We start from the raw sequence: 13,447 nt of genomic DNA on the forward strand, positions 1-13,447 counted from the left end.
AATGCTCATGCACATGTCCATTCCACTGTAGGTGTGTGTGCCTTCAGTACACTCAGGTCAGAGAGTTTTGGTTGCAGTACTGGTGGGGTGGAGGTGTGCCCTGCATATCCTTGCGCTGGGGCCCAAGGGTGTAAAAGGCAGAGCTGCTCCACCTCCCTCTCAGATCCTTCTTATCATCCATGGCAAAAGTTGGAGCTCCCCATTTCTTCTTATAAACTTATTTTATCTTCACAAAGTGTTTTTCCCTAGCTTTTTGTAAATAGTCATAGTTGTTAGTAGTAGTACCATCCCCTTAAGGGAATTTTTTCTTTTATTGCTCTTTTTGTCTGTATTAATTACGCAGAAATGTCCTGGATTCCGTGTAGCACTTGTAAAGTGACTGTGCCTGCTAATGATGTGACAGACATTCTAGCTGTTTGTTTTGTTTGGGAGAGGGGCATTCCAATACAAGTGCTCTATCTGCTTATCCTTCCCCTCCCATAAAAGAAACAGAGTGTGTTGCCTGAGGGAGCACCATCTTAAGTAGGTGATGAGATCTTCCTCAGCATCTGAGGACTCAGCTGCTTAGAAATCTGAGATACCTTCAACCACAATTGCTCTTCCTCTTCAGCCTAAAACCTCTCACAAAAGCTTTGGTGAGGAGAAATGTTTATCTCCTTCCCCAGATCGGTTGGGTTACAGGGGTTTTTCAGAAGACAAGAAATCCTCCCTTCATCACCCGAAAAAGATTTGGGAATCATGGTGAATAATCAGCTGAACATGAGCTCCCAGTGCAATGCTGAGGCCAAAAAAGCTAATGCAATCCTTGGATGCATAAACAGGGAAATCTTGAATAGGAGGAGAGAGGTTATTTTATCTGTATGTTTGGCAGTGCTGCAACTGCTGCTGGAATACTGTGTCAAATTCAGGAACAATGTTGATAAATTGGAGAGAGTTCAGAGAAGAGCCATGAGAATGACTACAGGATTAGAGAACATGCCTTATAGCAGGGGTTATCAAACTGGGGGTTGGGACTCCTCAAGGGGTCACGAGGTTATTACATGGGGAGTCGCAAGCCGCCGGCCTCCACCCCAAACCCTGCTTTGCCTCCAGCATTTATAATGGTGTTAAATATATAAAAATTGTTTTTAATTTATAAGGGGGGTCGCACTCAGAGGCTTGCTGTATGAAAGGGGTCACCAGTACAAAAATTTGAGAACCACTGCCTTATAGTATAGACTATTTAGCTTAACAAAGACAAGGCTAAGGGGTGACTTGATTACAGTCTGTAATACCTACCTGGGGAACAAATATTTAGTAATGGGCTCTTCAGTCTAACTGAGAAAGGTATAACAATCCGATGGCTGGAAGATGAAGCTAGACAAATTCAGACAGAAAGTAATGTGTAATTTTTAAACTGTGAGAGTAATTAACCATTGGAACAATTTACCAAGGGTCGTGGTGGATCCTCAATCACTGGGAACTTAAATCAAGATTGAATGTTTTTTTCTAAAAGATCTGCTCTAGCAGTTATTTTGGGAAAGTTCTATGTCCTGTAATATACAGGAAGTCAGACTAGATGATCTCAGTGGTCCCTTCTGGCCTGGGAATCTCTGAATCTTCCACCCTGAAGCACAAGCATAAGTTCTCCAGTACGAAGTCAACAAGCTGCAAGGGGCAATCCCCAGTACCATATGAGACAGTGCTGTTGACTCTGGTACTGATAGTCTCAGTACCATTGAGATTGCACCTTCTGCATTGTCTCCTGAGGCATCAGCTGAAATGTTGCCTCCTCTCTCGGTGCCTGACATGTTGCTGGCCTTTACGACTGCGAACGACCATTATACCTCCCGGTACTGGACTCATCACTGTTGGAGCAACTGGGACCATCTGTTCAGTCCCAGCCTATACATTCAGTACCCACTTTCAGAGACGCTACTGGTACTGCCATCTTCATTGATTCCTACCTCAGTAATGAGAGTGCCATATGAATCTACAGCTATTCATCAGCAGCTGCTTTGGTACCATCTGTGGTATTGGCTTCCGCACAGGACATAAGCCTGTCTGTGACCTCAGTACCATCATCGCTATAGCTGTCTTCTTCAACTTCAGTACTACCTACCTCTACGACTTCATTATTTTCCACTGAATGCATCCGATGAAGTGAGCCGTAGCTCACGAAAGCTTATGCTCATATAAATGTGTTAGTCTCTAAGGTGCCACAAGTCCTCCTGTTCTTTTTGCGGATACAGACTAACACGGCTGCTACTCTGAAACCCGTCATTATTACCACTAGTACTGATACCAACAATGGCGTCTCTTTCAATGTTGACTGGATTTCATTGTCCACATTTGTACCATGGTACCCTTTCCTTAAGAAGATCTCTAATCTGTACTGGACTGGCTTCACTTTTCCCAAAAGACGATTCTTATATCTCTTCTTTGGATTTAGATGATGGATACCAAATTTGAAGGCATTTTGAGTAACAATGTGAATTTTAGCGCACTTAGAGTCAAGCTGTAAATAGAGAGTTGATGTAGACCTTAACTATAGTAGACTTGGTGGTCCATTACAATGCTGAAAGGGGGACTTTTTAGTAAGGGTACGGGGAGAATGGAGGAAAGGGACCCTGCAAGTCCATCTGCAGCACAGGAGAATCCAAGGTGTGTGAAGTGGCCCATTCATCTCAATGAGGTGTTCTCAGCTGAATGTGAACTGCCCATGCAAATGAATAGAACCTGAAACAATAGCTCTGAGATGAATGACCTGCTCCATGCATCAAACATGCCCATGCTCAACTGTTCTCCTCTGTGGCAGGAGTGTATTCTTGGTGCATGCCACCTGTATGCCTGTTCCAGCTTCATACTCTGGGGCACATATTCCACATATCCTTGTTCATATGGTGGTGGTCAGGGAGAGGGCCTCAGGCTGGATAAGTCCACCAGAATCCAGCTCACATGAGGGTGGCATGACATGAGGGTGGCAAGGGGGTGGATGTCAGATTCCCCTAGAGGAGTTGGGTCCCCCAGATGCTGGTGCACACACACAGGTAGGGAGAGAGGCTTAGACTCACTCCCCTAAGAGAGACATCCCCCCAGGATCGTGGCACACGCACTGGAGGAGAACATGGGGTTCAGAGGCTCCTGTTCTCCCCTAATCTCCCTGTCACTCGCCTCATGTCACCCTTCCCAGTGAGCTCGAAATGATGAAAGCCAACACAGTATGATAAACCATCTCTGTGCAGACCACTACCAAGTGCTGGGCAGATCATGGTCTGGGAACATCTGAACTAAATGCATTATAAGAAATCCAGTGTGTTCATCCTGCTTCTGTTCCACGTTGTTTTGATAAAGTATTTTACTTCAGAATTCAAGTGACTACAAGAAGATTAATTTATTGAAGCCATGGTAGTTCTAATCACATCTAAACTGCCCTGATGCTGTAAGGTGTTATTTGCCAGCTGTTCAGAGGACTATGTGAAATGAGTTGGTGTTTGGTATTCAGTTAATGGAGCTAGCACATTGTACAGGAAATAGGAAACGTAGAAGATCAGAGTTTTGCCTTTGGCACAGTCATTTTCTGTACTTGTTTCTGTACAACTAGTTTCCCAGGAAAAGGCCATTAGAAAAGGAATCCTCATGTGACGGGATCCCTGGGGTGCAGCCTAGGACTGTGGGACTGCTGTGCCCCCTTAACTCTCCAGCCTGGATTGTTTCTCACAGTGCTTTGCCAGTGACAAGCAGCAAACCCTTCCATGCATTGTTATCACTCAGCACAACTGCATGGGGAGCCCCACACCCTGCTAGATTGCATGAATGCTCCCAGAGCCACTCATGGATCACACAGAGAAAGCCAACAGTCAAATCCCACCCAGCTCCCAGCCATGTACCTCAGGAATATACCATCTTGCACTGCTCAAGATCCTTTCTTGAGCAATGCAAGTTTATTAATTGGTTCACCACTTCATCAATGGAAAGTGGATATACACTAGCCTTTGTAAACCTGAGCCAATTTACCAAGCACTTCAAGGAAACTCACTGGTAAAGATAAACAAACAAGTTTATTGATTACAGAAGATAGAATCATAGAATATCAGGGTTGGAAGGGACCTCAGGAGGTCATCTAGTCCAACCCCCTGCTCAAAGCAGGACCAATCCCCAACTAAATCATCCCAGCCAGGGCTTTGTCAAGCCTGACCTTAAAAACTTCTAAGGAAGGAGATTATAGATAGATATAAGTGATAGACTAAACGTCAGAGATAGTTACCAAAGACAATAAAATATAAGCAGGCAGTCTAAACTTTCAACCCTAGTAGACTGGGCAACATCTAGATTAAGCAGTTTTTCTCACCGCACTGGATATTGCAGTTCATAGTACATGGGTTTCACCCTTGAAACCTGGGCCTGTCTCCTGTTGGAGTCTTCAGTCTCCTGAGTGACCTTGTTGCTTGCAGCATAGGTGTGCAGAGGAGAAAGGCCAAGCAAGGGTCTGTGTTCTGTTTTATACCCTTCGTCCAGGTGCTTGGACAACACAAGTCCAGGTATGTCTGGTAGGCATTACTGAGTCACCACCAGGCAAGGTTGAGCAATTCTCCTGGTGTGGCGTTGGGCAAGTGAGTCATTGCATTGTTATGTAGCTCCCTTGCTAGACAATGGCTGTTGATGGTTGTTCAATGCCTGCCTAGGCATTGGTTATCTCCCTGATTACTGTCTTTGGGGATCTAGTATCTGGGCACTTTCCAAACCCACAGCATATTTTAGTGAAAACCATACAACACAATTCTCATAACTTCATATGCATTAGATAGATAGATAGATAGATAGATAGATAGATAGATAGATAGAACAATGGGTTCCAGTAGCTCATAATTTTTTCTGTGATCTCTTACAAGGCATGCTTTGTATGTAATATCACAATTATATACAAATGATGAATATGGGGGTTACACGGTGCTCCCCTGGGGTGTAGAGAGTCACACCTCACACTATGGATTCGTCTCCACTGCAGCTGGAAGCGTGCTCAAGCTAGTGTGCTAAAAATGGCAGCTTCACAATTTGGCAGTGTATCTTCGGCAAGTTGCCTGAGTTACATATCCTGGGAGACTGGGCAGGTTTGTACTCAGGCGGCTATCCTGAGCCACTACCTGTGCTACCCCGGCTACGCTGCTATTTTTAGCATGCTAGCTTGAGCAGAACTAGTGTGTGTCTGTCTGTCTGAGCTGGAAAGCACGCTTCTAGGTGCAGTGTAGACATGTATCCTAAGACAACTTCTCATAGACTGAACATGCCTTCTAAATCAATCGCCCTCAGATAGTCCAGATTAAGTGGCGAGTCTCAGCTGATACACCATGGTCTTTGCCTCTCCCCACAGACAGTCCCAGCAAGTGGGTACTACACAGCAATGAACATTTTGTATCTTGAGTAAGAGAGACATCTTGATGCTTGTTTCAGGTGGTTAAAGTACACCAGAGTACTGTTGATTCTTACCTGGAAGATGTTATCCTGAACAGCATGGAGAGCACAGCTGAAGAACAAGCCAGGGAAGAGATTCAGAAGGTGGCTGTGGAAATCAATGACATTGCTTATGAAATGGAAAGCCGGTACGTCCTGGAGTGGACAAAGCACAGTTAGACACTGCTTTGCACAATTCAGACCCTGGCTGGCTAGCTAAGTTTATAGTCTAGGTCTGGCACCACGGGTGGGGTTATACTATTCATAACGCTGCATAGACATGCTGCAGTTTTCATCCACTAGGGAGGCTCAGCCAAGTATGTAACAACAACTCCTAAAAATGTGCAGATATGGTGGTTCCCAGTCAAGCTCAGATGTGGCGAGGTAGGACCTATTCCCGGCAACTGTGCTGATGTGCCCTGACCACAAGATGAGACTTTCCCAATGTCCCCCCACAAAGCCTTTACACTAGGATTTTCAAAGGCATGCAAGGGAGTTAGACACCCACACCTTGTGGAAATTCCATGGAAGCTGTCCACCTAACTTCCTTGTATTCCTTTGAAAACCCCAGCCATAGAAAACAGCTAATATGCAGGTGTCCTTTAATCTGGAAACTGGCCTGTCCTCTAAGGCTTAAAAGTGTTTAGAGCAGATGGGCTTTAAAGGAAATACAACAGATACAGGAGCCTCCTAGAAATAAACCCACCTTTCATTCAGAAGTCAAAACAAGGTTTTTTTAAAGAAACTGCTAATCTTAATGAGGTTTGCCATATTGGCTGCTCCTTATGTAGGTCTGAGCTGAGTTTATCATGTTGCGGAAAACCTCAGTATGGTGTTCAGCTTTGCCTCAGAAGTGACTGTCTTTTAGGAGCTGCCATGCCTCCAGTTCAGTCTCTCCAACCCCTTTTGGTGTTTAGCCTTAAAAATACAGTGACATGGAACCAATCCCCGTGGCAAAGCAGCTGTGCATTGTATAGCCACATAGTTTTCCCCGGGTCTTTAACATTCTGCTAGTGCAGATAATGTATTCAGCCCCTGGACTGGTTGGTAGCCCCCCAAGGAGGAACTCTGACCTGAGATGTGGCATGGAAGATGGCACTGGGACTAGCCAAAAAGGAAGTTACAAAAAGGAAGAAATTGGCCAGTTCAGCAAGGACCCAAAGGCTAAACTGACAGACTTTGCGATCCTTTCACTGTAGAGAGACTCTCTCCAGTGCAGAAGTAACACACATCAACAGGTCAGTATAGGGGTATATAGCCAGGGCTGTTGTGACATTTCTGGGTTCAACCCGGACCAATAAGGGTTGTGTCACCATCTGCCCTGCAATTCTGGGTGCCTTAAATGCTATGGTGCACAGCCCAGATGCCAACAGCCAGCGTATAAGCATGCAGGTCACACCCTTGCAACCCCCAATTTTCCCTAAAACTGTCTCCCTGCTAGGCATTCCATTCCATTCCAGCCGTCTCCTGGAAAACTAACAGAAGTTAAGTTGGCTATTGCTTTAAAGAGATAACAACAGCAGATGTTATCTTGGCTGAGTTAACCACTTAAATTCAATCGAAGCACTGGGTTTGTATAGATCAGCAGTTCTCAAACTGTGGGTCAGGACCCCAGAGTGGGTTGCGACCCCATTTTAATGGAGTTACAAGGGCTGGCTTAGACTTGCTGGGGACCAGGGCCCAAGCCCAAGCCTCAGAGCTTTAGCCCTGGGCAGCGGGGCTCAGGTTACAGGCCACCTGCCTAGGGCTGAAGCCCTTGGTCTTCAGCTTTGGCATCCACCAGGGTGGCAGAGCTCAAGCGGGCTCAGACTTCAGTCCCCACTCCTGGGGTTGTATAGTAATTTTTATTGTCAGAAGGGGGTTGAGATGCACTGAAGTTTGAGAACCCCAGTGCAGATAAAAAGTAAAACAAGTTTATTCAATCAAAAAAGAGAGGTTATAAGTGAGTGCAAGTATAAAGGATAAAGATAGAAGCATTACAAACAAACAGGGGCAGCGAGTTATATGGGACCGTGGTGCCGAGGCTCCAGGAAATTCAGGACCCGGGGCCCTGCTCCACCAATGTTCAGTGCTCGGTCTCTCCCCCAGCCCCGCCTGCTGCCCCCACGCACCTTCCCCAGAACGTCCCTGCCTGCGCCCTGGGCAGCGGGCGGGTGCCCTGCTGCTCTGTGCTGCACTCCCTTGCCAGCCACTGCCAGCTACAAAAGGGAGCGGCACCAGCGGCAGGCTGAGGTGGTGGCACAGCCGCGCCTGCGGAGGGGGGAGAAACAGCCCTCCCCCCTCCGGGACCCACCACAGGGAGGCAAGGGGACTTCCTGCACCTGAGAGGGACCTAGCCCCTAGGAGCACATGCAGTGACAGTGCCAGGTGAGTATGCTGCTGGGGGGCAGAGGGGGACCCCTCCCCTGGAGCTCGCTGCTGCCAGCAGGGAGAGGGCTGGGGGGACTGTGAAGTCCTCCTCTCTGGCCCCAGCTCCAGGGCAGACTGCCTGCATGCCAAGCTCCTCAGCGCCAGAGCCCTCCCCCCTGCACCCCAAACCTCTGCCCTAGCCCTGAGCCCCCTCCCACACCCCAAATCCCTCATCCCCAGCCCCACCCCAGAGCCCTCACTCCCAGCCAGAGCCCTCATCCCCCCACGCCCCAACCCTCTGCCCCCGCCCTGAGCCCCCTCCTGCACCGTGAACCCCTCATCCCCAGTCCCACCCGCAGCCCTCACCCAGGCACCCCAACCCTCTGCCCTAGCCCTGAATCCCTTCCACACCCCAAACCCCTCATTCCCCCACACCGCCCCATATTATGCAATATAGGGAAACTGTTAAACGTTTACTGTTTCCAGTCCATTTTTACATTATTTTAAAAAATATATATTGGCTTACAAGGCAGGTGTTGGGGGGTCAGGACTTGGACCTGTTCTGGGCACCACCAAAAATTATACAAACCTGCCGCCCCTGCAAACAAACAAGTAAAAATATGCTTTCTGATGGCTAAGTCCTAACATAACAAGCTACTGTCTTTGTTTAAGGTAGTTTCTTCCCCAGTATTCCTTTTCTAACAGCGGCTGACTAGCTCTGAGTCAGGATACCCACAGAGTCCAAGGTGCTGGTTTTCCTTGTCTCCTCAGGAGAAGGATAACTTTAGGGGTTCTTTGCCCCTCTCCAGTAAACCTTTGAAAAGTATATATCTCAAAGTTCATTGACCATGCTTTAAGAGGCAGGAGGGTATCCTGGGAGTGCAGTCTCCATCCCTTGTTGACATTGTTAAGTGAATACTTTTTCCCCACCTGATCTTCTAATGGCTTTGTTTACCGGGTATGCAAATGTGCTTTTCTTTGCCTTTGGTCACACTTTGCACAATTTAAAGGGGAAACACATTCAAGCAGGCAGAACCGCATTCCTTTGGAAAAAAATGTTTTTTAACTCCCCTGACATGCCTGATTTAAGCACATTTTAATCATAATTCCAGCACATCTGTATAATTCTTTGAGGGTTGACCATAGCTATATCATGCAAGAATATTAATGATCAGCGAGTTATTAGTTTTCTGGTGACATGTTACATGACATCTTTTAGATACAGATTATAACAATAATGAGTTGGGGTACACTGAGCTGGTCAGGTCAGCTGAAATTCAGTGCTAGATACCAGGAAGTCCCTTGCCTTCTGGCATGGGGATGCTCTTAGGATCATGGCTGTGTACCAATTTTTGTGGGTAAACGGAGGCCTTCACTTTCCCTGGCTGACAATTGCTTTCACCAGCACTAAACTCACTTCAAAATAGTTAAACAATTTTTTAAAATGTTAAGCAGAGTGTGGTAGTGGTGTGGTGGGAAGTAAAGTAATAAGTGTTAATTTCACTCTCCGTGTTTGTTCTATAGCCGAACTCGTCTGCAATCAGAAGAGATTGTAGCAGAGCTGGTTTATGGTTTCCTGATACCAGAATTACAGAAAATCTCTGTCAAGGAGAAAGGTAAGGAGACCAATAGCTTTGTTCTCTTCTTAAACTATGATTTATTGGCTGAAAGGTCCATCTGCCAGGAGTTTCTGTAGAGTCTGAGGATATGTCTACACAGCAAAAAAAGACCCTTGACAGCTAGTGTAAGAGCCCAGGTCAACTGACTTGGACTTGTGGGGCTCACACTGCGGGGCTAAAAATGGCAATGTAGTTGTGCAGGCTCAGGCTGGAGTCTGGGCTCTGAAACCTGGAAAGTGGGGAGAGTCTTGAAGCCCAGGTTCCAGGCTGAGCTTGAAAAATTACACTGCTATTTATGTGCTCTAATCTTTTTAGGCACAGTGGCTCAAATTCAACCCTAGTGTAAGCAGGTATAACTCCACTGAAATCAGTGGAGCTGCACCTACTTACGCTAGAGCTGAAATAGTCCATTGTTCCTTGAATATACTGAAAAAAGTGTTTGAATAGCACCGAATTAGTCTGAATTATTGAGTATATAACAATTTCCCACTGACTGCAAAAGTCCCTAATCTGTAGTTAATTTATGCAAATAGAAAATGTACAAAGAAGCTTATATTGTGTTTCTTTCTCTTTGTCTTTGTTCCTTTCTAATTTGCCCAGAACTAGGAACAGATATAATGTCTTATGATTGATTTCGTGACATCATGTTTGCAGTGGAAAATCTTATGCTATTGTAGAGGGGGCATTGTTTTAATCAAGTCTGAATATTATGGCTCCATAGTTCAGAGAATGGAAGGACATTAGAAATCCATGTGTCATGATGATGATCAGGATGGAATGACGGTTCTTGATCAGGAGACTTCTCTTGCCTGGCCCATTCAGAAGATTGCAGACACGCTCCCCATAAAGCGTGTATGGACTTTGAAAAGCAAATGTAAAAAATAGCATAATAGGGGTTCTATGTTTTATTGTCTCTCTCTGATTCCAGAGCAAATGTGCTCACAGTTTACCGATTAAAAATATAAATATTTGCTAACTACAAGCCCTGCAAACACATTCTGGGATTTAAGAATCATGCTAGCTTCTTTCTGGCTTGTGTATCACCAACAATAACAATTAAGGACCTAGCAAACAATCTGTTGATGGTGCACGAGCTAGAATAGCTTCCTCTCTTAACTGCACAGGTTCTGTAGAGCTAACAGAGTAGTCAGTACAAACCAGTTATGGTCACTGAAGTCTGCAGCTACATCCAGGGATCAGATATGGCCACTTTTACATAGCCACTTTTCAGAGTAGATCTGTGCATTAGAGAATTACAATTAGCAAAATTTATGGCAATGAGTTATTTTTTAGACTTAAATGTAAAAAAGTCACCTTTTCATTGATATATTTTAGCAATGTACATTTAATTTAGAACACAAGAGATAACCACTCAAGAAAAAGATATGAATGTCATTGTAAATAACTCAGTGAAAACCTGTGCTCCATATTCAGCAGAGGCAAAAAAAAACCAAAATAGTAGGATGCATATTGTTGCCCCTTTCCAACCTGCCTGGCAAGTCTAAGTTCAGAATCCTGGGGATGTTCCAGTTGAAAGTAGAAATTGATGGAGTCTGGAATTCTTCTTCGAATGATGGTCCCTATGTGGATTCCAAACGTGCGTGCCATGCACCAGAGCTGGAACTGTTTGTAGTAGTGGTGTTTGTTGACCCGCACATGCGTTGGCCACGTGGTACATCTGAGGCTTTTGGGGTCGACGCTATTCCAGTTCCCTCTTACTGCTGCATGGCCAGAGTTTGAACCCCCTGTTCCTCAGTGCTCTTAGCCTGCTAAGAGAACTTTTTGTCTCTTTTTTCCTGTAAATAGTTTCCTATAGTTGTCCATCGTTGTTTGTTAGGTCTCCCCTTTTTTCCCCTCACGGGGTGCTCCCCATCCCAGGGCTATGCCCCAGCATGCTGGCTTTAAAAACTGTGCTTCATGCCCGCTTTCCTTTGTGAGCGATGAACACCAATGCTGTCTCTGTTGCCTCAGCGAAGCTCACATCGTCGCCCATAGCTCCATCTGCCACTTCTTCCCATCTCGAACTCGGGAAGCTGGAGAACTTCACCACCTCAAACACCTCATGTAGGAGACTGTGCACCCACGTGAGCAATTGGATCCAGTGCTGACAGATCAACTGGAGCACTGGCTGTTGCCAACGGTGAGCGCTTCTCCGGGCCCTTCCCATGTGGCGCCGGCGGTACTGCTGAAGCCCCACCATGTGCATAAGAACCACAGACGTGGGTGTAAGGGTGACTCCCTGATGGCAACCACCTCCAAATGCAGCATTGCCTCCCCGAGCTGTGCCAGGTTGGGTGAGAAGTTGCGCATCGAGCCAGCCGCTCCACCTCCAAAGAAATCTTGTACGGAGCCTAAGTCCACACATCACTGCATCCCGCCAGTGCCACTTCTGGCCATGGTGCATGGCCCACTGCCTTCACCCCCGGAGCTGTCAACATGGCCAGGACCATCCGGACTTTCACGCCTGGTCCCACGCATGCTGGGATGCTTGTCCTCTTTGATGCCGGCGGCCGAGCTCATGCTGCCATACGCTGGTGCCCCTCAGTGCTCTGGCTCTCCAGCCGCGGTGAGGCTTCCATCTATGGCGGATGAACCTCTCCTGCTCTGGCAGCATCCTGCTTCGCTCTGCCTGTCTCCGCTGGCACTGTCGACCACTGAACCTCTTCTGCTCCTGGACCGCCACACCTTGCACAAGCCCTGCCTTTACCGAATCTGTCTTCTGATTTGGAGAGGTCCCCTGAGCTGGAACATGTCTTCTCACCTTTGTGTTCCTGTAGCCTGAACCCTCAGTGCCAGCTCTACCCACCTGTGTACAGTCCCTCTGCCGCGACATGGTTCCATAACCCTCGGGGACTGGTGATGCCTGCGGATCTGTATGACTGGCCCCACTGGGACCCTTACCAGGACTGCGGGGTACCGTCTCTGCCACATCACCAACGGTCTCCGACCCACACTGCCTCTCCCGCCGCCTATACGGAAACCCAGGGCATTGCCACATCGCCAATCCCTACTGGGGCCTCTTCGTCCCCAAATGATGTGCTCCTCCCTCATCCCCATACGAGGGCCTACTTCATCGTATGGCTGCAGCCCTCAGCCTGCAAGTGGAAGACGTTCAGGACCCGCAGAACCAATTCGTGGCCATCCTACATCCTTTGGACAGGCGTTGCAGAAAGGTGGAAACGGTACAGGTAGCAGCAGCAGAGTAGTGAGGGGGCTGTGTGTGTGGGTGTTGGGGGGGAAAGGGTCAAAAGGACGACTGCTGCCACCTACCGTTAAAGCTGGGGTATAGATGCCCAGTGAGCGGAGGGTGGCACAGAAGTCCTTAAGGGAGTGGAGGAATTCATCCGTTTTATTGCTGAAGAGCTTGTAGTTGTCAAAGGGAACATCCTCTAAGGTAGTCTGGACCTCTTTCAGAAAACCGCTGAATTGAAGCCATGAATTGTGGCACAGCACCACCCTGGATGCCAGAGAGTGGGATGTGGTGTCAGTGGTGTCAACCATGGCTTGGAGGGCCACCTTGGCAACTAGCTTGCCCTCGTCCAGGAGGTTCTTCTACCCCAGAGGAGCCCTCGGTCCTGGCTCACAGGGTGATCCCTCTCTCATTCCCTGCACCACCAAACTACACTACACCTTCTCACCCATCTCCCTGCTCCCACAAGTCCTGCACAAGGTGCAGCGGGATTATACTATAGTCTTTCTCATAGCCCCCTCCTGGCATCACCAGTATTTGTTCACAGATCTCCTTTGCCTTTCCACTTACCCCCCTCCAATCTGCCTCCCGAATCTCCTCACAAAGGCGCACAGCCACCTGTGGCACCCCAACCCAGGCCCTCTCCACCTCATGGCTTGGTATTTGGATGGGGCTTGCATGTAGACAGGGCATGCTCTGACCCGTGTGTGACAGCCTCACTCACAGCAGACAACTGTCCACTAGAGCCTGTTATCAGGTTAAATGGCGCCGCTTCACTGCATGGGTGCACCGCCACCCCCTAGACTTCTTCTCCATTCCCCATGCTCCTGGATTACCTCCTTCACCTCCGCAAGTCAGG

At 47.5% G+C, this 13,447-nt stretch overlaps 1 protein-coding gene across 7 annotated transcripts in view; it reads left to right on the plus strand.

The window, feature by feature from the left end:
• The window catches only part of CFAP91 (cilia and flagella associated protein 91), a 68,201-nt gene that overhangs the window by 39,637 nt on the left and 15,117 nt on the right, over window positions 1-13,447 (plus strand). For 6 of the 7 annotated variants that reach the window (XR_012154673.1, XM_073309356.1, XM_073309344.1 and 3 more), the window contains 2 exons: window positions 5,431-5,579; window positions 9,304-9,395. Coding sequence is in view for 6 of the 7 variants with exons in the window: in XM_073309356.1 (XP_073165457.1) it covers window positions 5,431-5,579; window positions 9,304-9,395 (241 nt within the window). In the remaining variant the exon portion in view is untranslated. The remainder of the gene's footprint in view (window positions 1-5,430; window positions 5,580-9,303; window positions 9,396-13,447) is intronic. The other variant, XM_073309390.1, reaches the window with a different exon arrangement.

This window comes from Lepidochelys kempii, chromosome 1 (genome assembly GCF_965140265.1).
Source record: "Lepidochelys kempii isolate rLepKem1 chromosome 1, rLepKem1.hap2, whole genome shotgun sequence".
NCBI classification, from domain to species: Eukaryota; Metazoa; Chordata; order Testudines; family Cheloniidae; genus Lepidochelys; species Lepidochelys kempii.